Consider the following 16,007-nt stretch of genomic DNA (forward strand, 5'->3'; position numbering starts at 1 on the left):
GCCTACAGTAGAGAAAGGGATTACTATCTCCATTTTATAGTTAGGAAACTGAGGCTGAGGGGGACAAGTGTCTGCAAAGTCTACACATGTTAATGTTAACACCATATTTGTTCTCTCGAAAGTCCATGGTCTTTACCATTAGGCATCCTGTCACTCAAGCCAGGAAGTGCCTCAGAGCTCATTTCAAATGATAGTAACAGTAATAGTGAACACTGATAGGAAGTCTGCTGTGCAGGCAGTGTACCAAGCACTTCATACATATGGACTCATTGGATCATCACAACACCCTATTATTATTACTATTATTCCCATTTTACAAATGAGGAAACTGAGGCTTGGAGAAGTGAAGTACCTTATTCTGGGTCTCATGGGGCAAGTAGTTTAACTTAAGACTGTTCTAATCCAAGGAGCTGAGGAACCCTGCCCCAGATATCTGTTTGCTTCTATCTTATGAGTTAGAAAATCTCCTTCCAGGCTCCCAGGACCTTTACGCGGCCTTGCTCCCTGGCCTATCCAGGGACCACAACTAACCACAGGCATCTCAGCCCAGAAACCCATTGGGTCCCCCAGAAAACAGAAGTCAGATTCAGAGGGAAAAAATATATATATTTTTTTTATTTAAGAAGCTTGAGAGTCTGGTAAGGGAGGGGAAGATAAGAGAGGCTCTGGTGATGGCACTGTGCCCCTCACCCCACCTAGTGCATTATTAACTGGATATGAGCACCTGAGAGTCAGGAAGGGGGTGTCTGGATCCCACAGCGCATGTTAGCTGGAACAGCAAAGTCTGAAAGGAAGAAGCTAAGGGTGAAACCAAGGGGCCCAGGCAGACCCTCCCGCTCTCTCTATGCCCCCACTGGGGACCCAGAAATCCTAATAGTCCTTCTTTGGGAAACTAGAGTTCTGGCCCTGAGGCCCATCCATCCCTCAGACCCAGGAGTCCAGATCCCCAGCACCTTCTCCCTCAGACCCAGGAATCCAGACCTCAGCACCCTCCTCCCCACCAACTGCTCACCTATCTGCTGAGGTTTGGGCAAGTTCAGTTTGCTCATGACCTTGACAAACTCCTCACAGCTGAGGGTGAGCCGAGGGTTTAGAGTCCGCTCCTCCTCCACAGTGGATACTGTGAGTCCTAGTGGCCAAGAGAGGGGGAGGAATGTTGAGCCGTCCAGTGCCTTGGGCCTCCCAGAACTACATTTCCCAGGAGGCCTCAGGGTGCCTTTCTGGCTCAGGACTAACAGATTGCCTTCCCTCCTCAATGGGCACTATGGGAAATGTAGTTTCCCACAGTTCCCTAAGTTCTATGAGGAAGTCCCAGGAAAGCCTATGCCTTCTAGATTCTAGGCATTGTAGTTTCTACATTCACACTCAGTACACCTAAGCACTTGATCTTTTTGGCCAGAGGAGTTCCTGGGAATTGTAGTCTGCAAGCCACAGCAGTTTGGTGCTCCCTCTCAAATAGTAAGTTATGTAAATCCCACACCTCCTCCAGGAAGCCCTCACCATGGTAATCATGAGCAGGGTAGATCAGACAGTCTCCTGGAAGTGTGAAGATCTTTTCATGAACTGAGTGATACAAGGTCTTAGCACAGCCTGGGGAGGGAAAACTCAGAGGTCAGTGGTGCAACAGGATGAGAGGAACTCCCAAATCCCTTCCCTTCAGGAAAAGGAGAGGATAAAAATCACTGTAGCTAAACCGTCTCCCTCATTTTCTGCCAGTAGTCCTTTGATTGGGTAGAGAAGGAGAGGGAAGGGCATTCTAGGCGGGTGGAACAGCATATGCAAAGAATTGGGAAATGGTGAGAATCCAGCATGACTGTAAACAAGGTTAGGATATGACCCTGAAGCACCAAATTCCCTCACTCTGGGGATGCCAAGAAAGGATTCTGGGCAGGGAAAGTGGATGGGAAGATAAGAAACTGAAGACATTAGGCCAAAGAGGAGGATAGAGCCATGGTTCTGACAAGAAGCTCTGAGTCCTAAGTTGGGACAGGGACAAACCTCTCTGGAACGTTCTGCCACCTTTCCTTTCAGCCTAAATCTTTCGATCTCATGACTGTGTTGGGGATGGATAAATGGAAGATTAGGAGCCTCAGAGGGAAAAAGATAGAGACCAAGATGGAGAGATAAGGAAAGAGGAAGAAAGAGGCAGCCTGGGGATCTGGTTACCCACGGCCAGCTCAGCTCGCTGTGGCTCTGTCTCTTCTCTCTCGTCCAGCGTTGCTGGCCTCCTGCAAGGCAGCTAAATCCTCCCAATCTAGTGTCCACCTCACATTCACACACATACTCAAATCTCATACCCTGATATTGTGAAAGTAAACACCCTTCCCGCAGCGAAACCCCTTAATCTAATTGCCCCCAGCAGCTAAACCCCAAATGTAACACCACCTCCTAGCAATTAAACCACTGAATCTAGCAACCTTCTAGCAGCTAAATTGCCAAATCTAACTTCCCCCAGCAGCTAAACCCCTGAATCAAACTCCACATCCCTCCCTGCACCAGCTAAACCCCTTATGGGGGGTTAAAAATATGCCCATGAACACTTTTAAACTCTTCTCTTGAAAATGTGACACATAATTCCCCTTGCCTTGACTTAGTGGTCTGGACTAAGTGACTTGCATTTAATAAATAGGATATGGCAGAACTAACAGAGTTTAACTTCTGAGACAAGCTCATTAAAAAAAAAAAAAAATTAGGTCTTCTGTCTGTCTGTCTCTCTGATTGTTCCCTCTGGGACAATCCAGCTGCCATGTCATGAAGACACTCAAGCAGCCCTATGGAGAAGTCTGCATTGTGAGGAACTGAGGCCTCCTGCCAACAACCAGCAAGAGCTCACTGGCCACGTCAGTGAGCCACCTTGGAAGTGGATCCTTCAGCCCCAGTCAAGCCTTCAGTCAGCCCTGGCCAGCAGCTTGGTTGCAACCTCACATAAGACCCTGAGCAAGAACCATCCAGTTAAGCTTCTCCCAGAGTCCTAACTCTCAAAACCTGTGTGAGATGATGTTAATCATTGTTTTAAGCCACTAAGTTCTGGGGTGATTTGCTTTACAGCTATAGATAACACACACTCTTGACTCTAACTGTCCCCCAACCACTAACCTCTGAACCCAACTCTCCTCCACTCCGGCACTAAACTCCTTGAATCTAACCCTGACCCCCTAAAAGTCTAACATTCATCCATTCATTCTTGCAGCTGACACTTAAAACCCTGGCACCCACATAACCATACTAAGATCTCGGGCTGGGGAAAGGGGCCTGTGACCTTGCTGGAAGTCTGTCCGCCCACACCCTCGGATAAGCAGGGTATCTCCAGTGAAGGCCATGCTGTGGTCATGCAAGACGAAGGTGACACAGCCTGGGGTGTGGCCCGGGCTGGCCCGGGTCTCTAAGGCCTGGAAGAGAAGGAGAGTACAAAGAGTCACCAATAAGGCTGTGGCTTTACTCTCATGGTGAAACTGGCCTCAGAAGCCCCCCACCCCATCCCATCCCAGGGTCACATCTAGATAACCTCTTTTTGATAAAAAAAATACTGAAGTTAGATCCCGGACTTAAACCTCACTCCAGAGTAAACTCCCCCAAAATTAAAAACTTAAAGCAAGAAAATAAAATCATAAAACAGTGACAACAACAAAAATACAAATAAATATATGATCTCTGGTTAGAGAAGAACATCCATCCCAAAAGTCATAAATCATTAAGGGAAAGATCAATGGTTTGAATTTAAATACATTTGATGTTTCTGAATGGCAACAACATCATAAACAAAACTTAAAGGGAATCAACATGGTGGCAAAATATATTTGTAACACAAATACACCACATAGTAGTCAGTGTACTTTATGTACAAACAGATCTTATAAATCAGTAAGAAAAAGATAAGCACACTAATATAAATATGGAATACTAAACAGTCATTTCAAATTGTCAATGAAATAAAATTCGATGATGCTATACACAAACATTTAATGGCAGGAAAAGATATTTACTATCCCGTAAGTGCAAAAAACAGGTTACAAAGCAACTTATACAATGTCATCTCTTAAAAAAAAATTTACTCATTAACTCAAAATATTTTTTTTCTTTAGGCTTTTCCTGTATTATCTTTTTTTTTACAGTAAACATGTCATTTTATTTATTTATGTATTTTTAAAACATGTCATTTTATAATAAAAAATAAAACACAAAATTCACGATAAACGAAAGATCTAAACATAGAAAACCCAAAAAATTCTAGAAGGAAATATAGAAGAATATATATATTTATAAATACATATATATTTATATATATAAAATCTTGAGGTAGAAATGGTTTTTCTAAGCATGATAGGAAATCCAGAGGCCACAAGGAAAAACAGGAACAGATGTGACCACATAGTTTAACTTCATTACAGAAAAAGACAAAAATCAGAGTGACAAGACGAAAAAACTCAGAGACAACATTAGCACATGTATAAGAGAGTATTAAAAAGTGTGAATAGTCATAATATATAAACAGCCCCTAAGTATCAATAAGAATCCCCAAAGAAAAATGGGCAAAAGAAAAAACCAGGCAATTCATGGTAGAGGGAACAAATAGTCAAAAAACATCTGATAAGATGTTTGATCTTCCTTAAAAGAAAGGAAGGGAAGGAGAAATCTAAAAGCCCTATTTTTCACCTAACAGATTGGCAGTTGTCAGAGTTGCTTAGGGTGCTTGAGGCAAACCCTTTCATCCCCTGGGATGTGAGTACAACTCAGTATAGCCATTTTAGAGGACAGCTTAGCAGCGTCTAGCAACATCGTAAATGCACATACTTTCTGACCCCTCAAAGTCACTTCTAAGACTCTGTGGTCGGGTTTCCCTGGTGGCGCAGAGGTTAAGAATCCGCCTGCCAATGCAAGGGACACGGGTTTGAGCCCTGGTCTGGAAAAATCCCCACATGCCACGGAGCAACTAAGCCTGTGTGCCACAACTACTGAGCCTGCGCTCTGGAGGCCGCAAGCCACAACTACTGAGCCCGCGTGCCACAACTACTGAAGCCCACGTCTAGAGCCTGTGCTCCACAATAAGAGAAGCCACCGCAGTGAGAAGCCCGCGCTCCACAACGAAGAGCAGCCCCCGCTGGCCACAACTAGAGAAAGCCCCGTGCAGCAGCAACAAAGACCCAATGCAGCCATAAATAAATAAATAATAAATAAATTTATATATATATATAAAAAGACTCTGCGGTTAAGAACCCCTGACACATGAACACAAAAACACCATCCAGGGAACCCCGATTATCTAAATTCCCATGCTCAGTTCAGGGAGGCAACTGTAAGAAAAATTTTTATCCCAATGATCTAACAATCACTTAAAAGATTAGTTCCCACTCACATATCACTCCTCCTCTCTTAATAGAGGCCCCTCCCACAAATTAGCATCCTCGTCCAGGTCAGTCATCTGCTAATTGTTGAAGGACACCATGTGCAGACTCTGTTTCGACACCCAATATCCATTCTAACCTTCCCCACTCACAGATCTCCAATTTGGTCTGGGGCATCAGTGTGCCCCGCCAAGCACTTTCCCAGCCTCCCTGACAGCTTGGGTGGCCTCTGGCACAGTCCTCTGGCCAATGAGATCTCAATAAGTCTCCTGAGGATTTCTGGGAAAGCTTTTCCCTTCCTGATAAAAGGGACTGGCACCTGCCCTTTCCACTTCATCTGGCTCTGAACACAAGGTGTGATGGCTGGAGCTGCAGCAGCCATCTTGCAACCATGAAGAAAAAAAAAGCCAAGAGAATCCCACAAATGATGGTGCTGCCAAATCGAAGAGAATAGCTACATTCTTCCAAATTTCCTGTTATAGGAGAAAAATAAACTATTTGTTTAAGCCACTGTATGGGTTTTTCCGTTACTTTCTGCCAAACACCTTCCTAGCTCAACTACAATAGAAATATATGGGCAATGCAAAACAAGTGCAAAGCAAAATCACAAATCTTGCAAAATCTTGTGGGAAAAACCACATCCCCTGGCCCCCAAAATTAACATTACCTTTTTGTAGTAGAGGGATGATCTTTCACTTTTTATTTTGTATGTTTCCATACTCTCTGAATTTTTTTTTTTTTTAAACAAAAAGCATGGGAGTCTTTTGAACTAAAAAGGGGGATGGATATTCAGGAGTAATGTTCAAAATATTTAACCATAGTTATGGCATGGGTATCGGTCAATCAGAAGGACGTCAGTTGTAAACAACCAGTAGTTAGAGTATATACAGTTGACCTTTGAGTAACACAGGTTTGAACTGTGCAAGTCGACATATAGACAGATTTTTTTCAGTAGTAAATACTACTGTACTACACGATCTGGTTTGGTGAATCTGTGGATGCAGAGGAACCGCAGATAGAAGGACCAACTGGAAGATATACCACAATTTTTTTGTGTGTGTGTGGTATGCGGCCCTCTCACTGTTGTGGCCTCTCCCATTGCGGAGCACAGGCTCCGGACGCGCAGGCTCAGCGGCCATGGCTCACAGGCCCAGCCGCTCTGCGGCATATGGAATCTTCCCGGACTGGGGCACGAACCCCCGTCCCCTGCAGCGGCAGGCGGACTCTCAACCACTGCGCCACCAGGGAAGCCCAATATACCCCAATTTTTGAATGTGGGGAGGGTCAGTGCCCCTAACTTCCTAGGTTGTTCAAGGGTCAATGGTATATGGTATATATAATTGTCTTATGTGTATAAATTGAACAAAATTTTAATATCAATTGAACACAATCCAGCTTGCCACATAGATCAAGATCCCCTAGGCCCTTAGTGACTGAGTCTGTGTCTCAAGTGGCTTTGCTGATTATCAGCCTCCCTGTTTATCTTTCCCTTCTCTAGAATATCTAGAATTTACCCTCTATCAACCCCCATAATCCTGCCCATCTCAGGCCTCTCCTGCTCGGGCCAACTGACAGCATCCTCCCTGGCCTACCAGCCTCTAATCCACCTCCTACATGACGCTGAGGGAGGTTTTCTATCACCCAGATCCAATTTTGTCCCTCTCTGCTCAAAACCCTTCCCCAGCTTCCACTGCCCCCAGGGCAGAGTTCCAGCTCCTCAGCCCCTGCTCTGGTGCCTGCTCACTTTTCTAGCTCCATGTCCTATAACATCCTCCTTTCCCCAGCTACTCTGAACCCCAGAGTCATTTCCAGAAAATAGCACACTTCTCCACACCTCTTTGCCCCTGCAATTTCCTCTTCTCCCATCAGTCCGATCTACCTATTCTTTAGAAGCCTGGCATTGATTACCCTTTTTCCTGTACCAGGCTCTCTTCTAAGCACTTTACATGACTGAACTCATTCAGGCCACACACATCCTTATGAGGTAAGTACCACTCCTGTCCCCATTCTACAGATGAGGAAACTGAGGCACAGGATGAGCATGAACAAACTATAACTATATGCGACAACATGGATGACTCTCACGGACGTAACCATGAGCAAAAAAGAAAAGTGGGCTAGACATAAAGAGTGGAGTGGGGAGGAGTGGGATAAAGTGGGAAATCTCAATGTGCCTGGTACACAGGAAGGGTAAGTGGTATTTCATGAAGCTGAGGTTTCAGTGCTGAATCCAGATGTAAAATATTTCTCTCTTGGTGAGGGCACATGGATTAGTGGTTAGGAGCAGTCTCTGGAGCCGGGTGACATGGGTTCTAATTTTGGCTCTGCTATTACTAGCTGTGTGACCTTGGGCAAGTTACTTCACCTCTCTGGGCTTCTCTGTTCATTTGTAAAATGGGCATAATAACTGTCACCACTTCATAGGGCTATTATAAAGATTAAATTATTTCATGTATGTAAAGCATTTTAAAAATGCCCAGGGAATTCCCTGGCGGTCCAGTGGTTAGGACTCCAAGCTCTCACTGCCATAGGCCCAGGTTCAATCCCTGGTCAGGGAACTAAGATCCCATGAGCTGCGTGATGCAGCCAAAAAAAAAAAAAAAAAAAAAAAGCCCAACACAATAATTGCTATATTATAAAAATAATAATGTTTAAAAATTCTAAAAACACTGATCTAGTGGAACCACCAGGTCTCCTGGGTTCAATTCCTCGCTCAGCCACTTTCTCAGTATAACTTTTGGGCAAGTCACTTTCCCTCTCTGCACTCCCTTCTCTGTAAAATGGGGAAAATGTTTCTGATCTCACTATGTGGTTAGGAAGGTTTAATAAGATCTATCTGTCAGAAAAGACACAGTGGAGGCTCAAGAGCCAGGTTCAGCCATAGCAATGTTTTGTTTGGACTGCTCGGTAGTTATTAAAAGTCTGAATTTGTTGTTTACCCTTAACATTTGGAAGATTTTTCAAAAATGTATATTTGCAGCTTCTAATTAAAAAAAAAAAAAAAAAAAAGCCTTTACAGTAGACAGACTACATTCCCTAGTGGGTGTCCTCCATAAACGGGGCACACACCCCAACACTAGCCACGGGTCCCACCTCTCCCTGCTCCCAGGAAGTGATATTTGATTCTGAAAACTGTGTGAGATACATGCTGAGAAAATGCACTTTCTCACAATGCTAAGTGAGAAACAAAACACTCAGTATTTGTTAACTATTATTAAGTTATTTATTATTATTATCATCCAATACAGATATATCTGCAATCTACTTCAGTGAACAGCAAAGAGAAGTTTTGAAAGAACAAGTTAAGTAACACCAGGAGGAAACAAGCAGACACATCCAGAAAGTGGGATATTCTGCAAGACAACAGGCTGGGAGCTTCAAAAGTCAATGTCATGGGGCAGAAAGGGTATGAAACTGTTCTAGATTAAAAGAGACTAAATAGACCTAACAGCCAAATGCCATGTGTGAACCTCCATCGGGTCCTGGTTCATATAAGCAGCTGTAAAAATGATGCCTAAGCACTTGGAGAAGTTTGAACATGGGCTGGATTTCAGAACTATTTAAGAATTATTGTCTATGTCGTTAGATGTGACAAAGATCTTGTAAAAAGAATGGTTCTCCAAGTGGTGTAGTCGAGGGAACCCTGAGGGTCTGCAAGATCAAAACAATTTTCATAATAGTGTGAAGAGGTCTTTTGCCCTTTCTCACTCTCATTCTCCCCTGAGAGTTCAGTGCAGTTTTCCCAGAAGCTCCATGACTTGTGATGATGTCATCGCTCTGACAGCTGATGGAATGTGTGCTTGTGTATTCTTGTGTTTTAAAAAAAGTCTCACAGGAATAAAGACACAGACCTACTAGAGAAAGGACTTGGGGATATGGGGAGGGGGAAGGGTAAGCTGTGACAAAGCGAGAGAGAGGCATGGACATATATACACTACCAAACGTAAGGTAGATAGCTAGTGGGAAGCAGCCGCATAGCACAGGGAGATCAGCTCGGTGCTTCGTGACCGCCTGGAGGGGTGGGATAGGGAGGGGGGGAGGGAGGGAGACGCAAGAGGGAAGAGATATGGGAACATATGTATATGTATAACTGATTCACTTTGTTATAAAGCAGAAACTAACACACCATTGTAAAGCAATTATACTCCAATAAAGATGTAAAAAATAAATAAATAAAAATTAAAAATAGTCTCAGTTTCAACTTCTGATACAGTAAATATGTTTTGCATATCTAAATACTTATTTTTTATTTCTTTTTTTTTTAGCCTCACCACGCAGCTTGTGGGATCTTAGTTCCCTGATCAGGGATTGAACCCAGGCCCTCCACAGTGAAAGCACAGAGTCCTAACCACTGGATCACCAGGGAATTTCCCATTTCTTTTTAAAATTGAGATATAATTGACATGTAACTAATACAGTAAATATTGCTTGATAGAACCCAGGTAAACAAAAGCTTTTTAGGGCCCTCCATAATTTTTAAGAGGGTTAAGGAATCCTGGGGACCTGGGATTAGTATCTTGAGCAGCACCCCCTCTATATCGCTGTATTTAACAGGCAACACTAACTTTCGGAATCCGCCAACCCTCTTGGGAGCTAGAACGTTCAAATCTCAATCATTGCTTATTAAAACAGTAAATCCATTCTACAGTGAAGCCGTACAAATTTGGCTCACTGTGAATATAAAATGTAAAACCAGTTCAAAAAAAAAAAAAAATGTAAAACCAGTTCAAAAAGCTGTTTGGGGCTTCCTTGGTGGTACAGTGGTTAAGAATCCGCCTGCCAGTGCAGGGGACACGGGTTCGAGCCCTGGTCCGGGAAGATCCCACATGCCACGGAGCAACTAAGCCCGTGCGCCACAACTACTGAGCCTGTGCTCTAGAGCCCGCGAGCCACAACTACTGAGCCCACAGGCCACAACTACTGAGCCTGTGCTCTAGAGCCCGCGAGCCACAACTACTGAGCCCACAGGCCACAACTACTGAAGCCCGCGTGCCTAGAGCCCGTGCTCCGCAACAAGAGAAGCCACTGCAATGAGAAGCCCGTGCACCGCAATGGAGAGTAGCCCCCGCTCGCCGCAACTAGAGAAAGCCCGCGCCCAGCAACGAAGACCCAACACAGCCAAAAATAAATAAATAAAACCAATAAATTTGTATATTAAAAAAAAAAAAGCCGTGTGGCAGTTTCTGCCAAAGTTAAATATGTGTCAGTTCTAAGACTCGGCAAGCCCACTCCCTGGAATTGAGGGTAATGTCCACCAAGAGATTTGTACAAGAATCTTCAGAGTAGCATTATTCATAATAGCCCCAAACTAGAATCAACCATCAAAAGGAGAATGGATATAAATTGTCATCCATTCACACAGTGAAATGCTCTACGTCAGGGGTTGGCAAACTATGGTCGGTGCACCAAATTTGGCCTGCCATCTGCTTTTATAAGAATGACATTTCATGCCACATGAAAATTATTGAAATTAAATTTTCAGTGGCCATAAATAAAGTTTTACTGGAGCCCAGCCATGCTTATTCATGCATTCATTGTCTGTAGATGCTTTCACACCAATAGGAAAATTAAGTAGTTACAACAGGGACCATATGGCCTGCAAAACTGAAAATATTTACCATCTGGTCCTTTACAGAAAAAGTTGGCCAACCACTGCTATACAGCAAAAAAGGAAAGAACTACAATTATATACAATAGTAGGTAGAGTGAAAGAAGCAGACATAAGAGTACACACTGGTTTCTGTTTATAAGGTCCAGAACAGGCAGAACTTATCTATGATTAAGTAAGTCAGAAGAACGGTCTCTTGGTGGGGCTGTCAATGGCCAGGAAGAGGGACAAGGAGGAGTTCTGGGGCGATGGGCATGTTCTGGATCTGGATCTGGGTGGTGGATACTCAAGTATAGACATATGTTAAAATTTACCAAGCTGTACATGTGTAATATGTGCCCCTTTTACTGTATAATATGCATGTTACAATTCAAAATTTTTAAGTGGGAGGAGGAAAATGAGAGGGGAAAAAAAGTGCCCATCTCCAAAGGTTTATAAAGAACTCGGATGAAAACCAAACAAAATGCTGAACAATCATAAAGACAGATAATAACAAGTGGTAACAAGGATGTAGAGGGACTGGAACCCTCATACAACTGGTTATGGGAACATAAAATGGTATAGCCACTTTGGATAACAGTTTTTTTTGTTTTTTTTGCGGTACGCGGGCCTCTCACTGTTGTGGCCTCTCCCATTGCGGATCGCAGGCTCCGGACGCGCAGGCTCAGTGGCCATGGCTCACGGGCCCAGCCGCTCCGCGGCATGTGGGATCCTCCCGGACCGGGGCACGAACCCGTGTCCCCTGCGTTGGCAGGCGGACTCTCAACCACTGCACCACCAGGGAAGCCCCCGGATAACAGTTTTTGATAGCAGTTTGGCAGTTCCTCAAATTGTTAAACAGAGTTATCATATGATCCAGTAATTCCATCCTAAGTATATACCCAAGAGAGATGAAAACATACATCCACACAAAAACTTGCACATGAATATTCATAGTGGCATAATTCATAAGAGCCAAAAGTGGAAGCAATTCAAATGTCCATCCACCGATGAATGAATAAATAAAATGTGATATATCCATACAACGGAATATTATTCAGCAATAAAAAGAAATGAAACACTGATACATGTTACAACATGGATGAACTTTGAAAACATTATGGTCAGTGGCAAAAGCCAGTCACAAAGGGCTTCCCTGGTGGCGCAGTGGTTGAGAGTCCGCCTACCGATGCAGGGGACATGGGTTCGTGCCCGGGTCTGGGAGGATCCCACGTGCTGCGGAGCGGCTGGGCCCGTGAGCCATGGCCGCTGAGCCTGCGCGTCTGGAGCCTGTGCTCCGCAACGGGAGAGGCCACAACAGTGAGAGGCCCGCGTACCGCAAAAAAAAAAAAAAAAAAAAAAAAGCCAGTCACAAAGACCACGTATAGTATGATACCATATTTCTATGCAATGTACAGAATAGACAAATCTATAGAGACAGAAAGTAGGTTAGTGGTTAGTAGCGCACGTGCCCACATGCTGCAACTACTGAAGCCCACGCACCTAGAGCCTGTGCTCCGCGACAAGAGAAGCCCCCGCTCGACGCAACAAGAGAAAGCCCACGCGCAGCAACGAAGACCCAACGACCCAATGCAGCCAAAAATAAATAAATAAATAACCCAAGCATTAAAGCTAAATCTTCCACAGCTAAGCCCTTCCATGTTGATTCATTGAAAACATCACTCATCCAGTTTAACAAAGGGCTCTTCTTGACACAAAACTCCAACCATTTCTAACACCTCTAAGGCTTCTCAACCCAAGAAATGCTTGTCAGCACCTGCTTATTATGTACAGTGTACCTAAATGTACAATGCATTTTCTTTTTTATCTGCTTCCAGAAAAAGGCTTGAAATAAAGAGGCTGTAACCAGTGGAGCTAAACCCTCTGATCCCACCCACAGCCTTTATTTCCCCAAACCATCTGACTCAGTTTAACTGGCCTCATTTAGCAAAACCCTCTAACTTGGAGGTCAAGTCCAAGTGACATTCTGTCCCCAAAGCCAGCCAAACTCTCTAAGTCTTTACCAACTTTGATCAGGAAAACGTCCTGCCAGCTGTTTCCCCTCCCTCTGAGGGCAACCCTAGCACCCTCCTCACCCATCGTATTACCCTGGGTTGAACTTCTGGCCAGAAACCTGCTGATTCTGCTTGGGGCAAAGAAAGGAGAGGAGGTAGGAACCTTCAGACCATTCCTGTGTGAGGCAATAGCAGGGCTGGGGTTAGGGTGAGGCAAGCAGGCTCCTATAGGGAGCAACATTTAAGGAGGCGCCCACTAGAAGGTGCCAGCCCTGCCTTTGCACCACCCTGAGAATGAGCGCCCCCTTAAATGTTGCGCCCTGGATTCCTCTCTTGCCTCACCCTAGTCCCGGCTCTGGGCAACTGCATGCGCCTTCCTCCAACAGTGGCTCTGGGAAGAGAGGGCTGGGTCTCCCCCTCAGCCATGACCTTGTAATTCCAGCTCCCAGTCAAATTTTATGAGACTCCAGGCCAAAGGAGTTGCCCCAAGGTTATAGGAAACGCCATAGATGTTGTTGACTTAAGGGGATGGGCCAGAGACACATCTGCCCAGAGCCTCTTGGCTCAGTTTTTCACCTGGGTTTATTGCACCCTTCTCCCTGAGACAGAAACTCAGGGATCAGGAGTCCAGGCCCCCAAGCCCCTCTTCCCTTTAGTCCAAAAACTCCAGGCCACCACCCTCTCGGGGACCCAGCATCCAACTCACGAAGCGCCCGAAGTGGATGGGGTCTCCATCTTCAATGTGCATGTCAGCCTGGGCCCCACTAAGGCGGGAGATGACAGACTGGCAGCCGGGGAGTAGGGACCGCAGCAGCCCGGAGCCGGTAATGTGGTCCGCATGGCAGTGGGTATTCACTGGGAGAGAGAGGAGAGCCAGGTCCAGGAGGGCACAGAGAGGACGCAGGATTCCCAGCCCCCAGCCCCCTCCTCCCTCAGACCCAGGAGTCCCGGTCCTAGCTTCCCACTCCACGCTACAGTCCCGCGCCCTCAGGCCCAGGAGCCCGGCCCCCAAACGGACCAGCATACAGCAGCTGTAGCCCCAGTTCCTTGACCAACTGGGCATCCCGATGCGCTGTCTCCAGAACCGGGTCGATCAGAATGGCCTCTCTGGACTCTCTGTCACCCAGGAGGTAAGTGTAGGTGCAGCTCTTGGGCTCAAACATCTGGAAAGGGGGTGGGGACAAGTGAGAGCACAGATTCAGACCCCCCCTTACTGTGGACCCAGGAGTCCAGGCCTCAACTCCATTCTCTTCCTAAGATCCAGAAGTAGAAGCCCCTGTCCGCCCCCCCTTTTTTTTTTACTTAATGGGTTTATATTTAATATAGTACTTCTCACCATGGAGATGTTACCCGTTAATATAAAAATTTTTTTGTTTTCGTTAAACATTAAATCTCTTCTCCATTTCAATGTCAATATAAAGTATTTTTTTACATTAAATCTTTTCTCCATTTCAACGTTAGGTACAACGAATACATTTTCTAAACTTTTTCCCCCACCAAGAGATAAATTTTAATTTTTGACCAACTGTATTTAATATCTAGGTACAATATTAACTTGGGAGATAACGAAACAAAAATCCATTAAAAATATGGAGAAAAGACTCCTCAGTGTTGGCAGAAGGCAGTGACTATAACTAAACAGTGGCAGTTTCCTAGGATTCTGGGCAAGAGTTTTCTTCTTCCTATTGAGAATTCTTAAACTATGAAATATTACTTTTGCAAAGTTCAGCCTTCTCACTTCTTTGACCTTCTTTCTAACTAGCAAATGCAAATTACAGATGGCATTTTTCAGTGCATTATTTGTTGTGAAGAAAACGTTTTGTTTTCCATTTAATATAGTATATCAATTTGTTCCTATTTATAGGGAAACCAAGACTATGAAACTACCCTATTTACTGTTTCTTGGGAACTTTCAGACACCAAAACTCAGTTCTGAACCTCAACAGCACAAAGGTTTTCAGGGCAAGGTTTGATTCAGGAGGTCCTTCAAAGTCACATCTGTCCATTTCTCCTTCGTGCATATACCCCCAAACAAGCACAAATGCCTGTAATACTGAGAAAGAGAGCGATTGCATCTCTGGCTTCTACTGCTTCAACAACAGGCAGCACCAAAAGCAATGAAAAGAGGACTGGGAACAATTGTGTTGAAACTAAGATCATTATGTTGAGATCTTGAGGTGACTGGTTCTTAAAGGCTGAAGGTTTCAAAGAAAGCGGTATTTGTTTAATTCTATCAGTTCAGGATGCTGAGGCTTAAGAGGTTCCACGTGACAGCGCCTTCAAGTTAGCAGCCATTACAGGAATCCCCCTGCCCGGAGTCAGGAGTCTGGGACCCCAGCACCTTACTCCGTCGGAACCAATGAGTCCCAACTTTCATCCATCCCCAAACCTGGGTCCCCGTCATCCTCTTCTGTAATGGAAGCAAGAGTCCAGCCCGAAGCCCAGATCGGGGTCCCAGATCTGGGACCCAGATCACTCCCCTTTAAAGGACGCAAGAGTCTAGCCCTACACCCCTTTCCGCAAAGATCCAGGCGTCAGGGCCCGGGTATCTCTCCGGATTTAAAGGACCCAGGAGTTCCACCCCTGCCGCCACCCAGGATCCAGTAATCTCGCTCCCCGGTCCAGCCACTGCGAACCTGCCGTAGGAGGATGGGGGCTCCAGACTCGCTGTATTGACTGAGCTGCCGCCCAGCGACCCTCAGTGCAGACCCCGCCATCGCGCCCGAGGCTGGAGACGGAGCGGTGCCAGCGGAAGCCGAACGCACCCAAGGCTGAACCCCGGAGGGGCGGGGCGGGGCGGGGGCATGGGCGGGGCCCGCCTTAAAGGAGCCACAAGTGCCTGGGGCCGAGGGCGGGGCGGAGCGGAGCGGAGCAGAACCAGGCTGAGGACCGATGGGGAGACTTTAGAGACGGAGAAGACAGGAAGACTCAGAGGAACAAAGAACAATCACCTCACACCAGTCAGAATGGCCATCATCCAAAAGTCTACAAACAATGCTGGAGAGAGTGTGGAGAAAAGGGAACCCTCCTAAAGGCTGGTGGGAATGTAAACTGGTACAGTCA

At 45.4% G+C, this 16,007-nt stretch overlaps 2 protein-coding genes across 2 annotated transcripts; both read right to left on the minus strand.

Moving 5' to 3' along the window:
• Positions 1 to 589: 589 nt before the first annotated feature.
• ETHE1 (ETHE1 persulfide dioxygenase) lies at positions 590 to 15,710 on the minus strand. Its single transcript, XM_029241795.1, has 7 exons — positions 15,581 to 15,710; positions 13,963 to 14,107; positions 13,651 to 13,799; positions 3,260 to 3,389; positions 1,501 to 1,590; positions 1,013 to 1,129; positions 590 to 784 (listed from the first exon to the last, which is right to left on the minus strand). The coding sequence occupies exons 1-7, from the start codon at positions 15,659 to 15,661 to the stop codon at positions 732 to 734; spliced, it is 765 nt and encodes a 254-aa protein (XP_029097628.1). The 5' UTR covers positions 15,662 to 15,710; the 3' UTR covers positions 590 to 731.
• On the minus strand, positions 14,937 to 15,196 carry LOC114906934 (small integral membrane protein 30-like). Its single transcript, XM_029241939.1, has one exon. It carries the CDS (start codon positions 15,102 to 15,104, stop codon positions 14,937 to 14,939), a length of 168 nt encoding a protein of 55 aa, XP_029097772.1. The 5' UTR covers positions 15,105 to 15,196.
• Positions 15,711 to 16,007: the final 297 nt, after the last annotated feature.

This window comes from Monodon monoceros, unplaced genomic scaffold (assembly GCF_005190385.1).
Source record: "Monodon monoceros isolate NGI ecotype Baffin Bay Population unplaced genomic scaffold, NGI_Narwhal_1 Super_Scaffold_10, whole genome shotgun sequence".
Taxonomy (NCBI): Eukaryota; Metazoa; Chordata; class Mammalia; order Artiodactyla; family Monodontidae; genus Monodon; species Monodon monoceros.

What these genes read in the sequence shown, in the direction of transcription:
- LOC114906934 (XM_029241939.1), bottom strand. Translation starts at nt 15,104, where the DNA reads ATGATCTTAGTTTCAACACAATTGTTCCCAGTCCTCTTTTCATTGCTT.
- ETHE1 (XM_029241795.1), bottom strand. Translation starts at nt 15,661, where the DNA reads ATGGCGGGGTCTGCACTGAGGGTCGCTGGGCGGCAGCTCAGTCAATAC. An exon ending in CCCCCATCCTCCTACGGCAG is followed by an intron (nt 14,108 to 15,580) that starts GTTCGCAGTGGC and finishes CCCCCTTTCCAG; the next exon opens with ATGTTTGAGCCCAAGAGCTG. An exon ending in CCATCCACTTCGGGCGCTTC is followed by an intron (nt 3,390 to 13,650) that starts GTGAGTTGGATG and finishes CTTCTCTTCCAG; the next exon opens with GCCTTAGAGACCCGGGCCAG.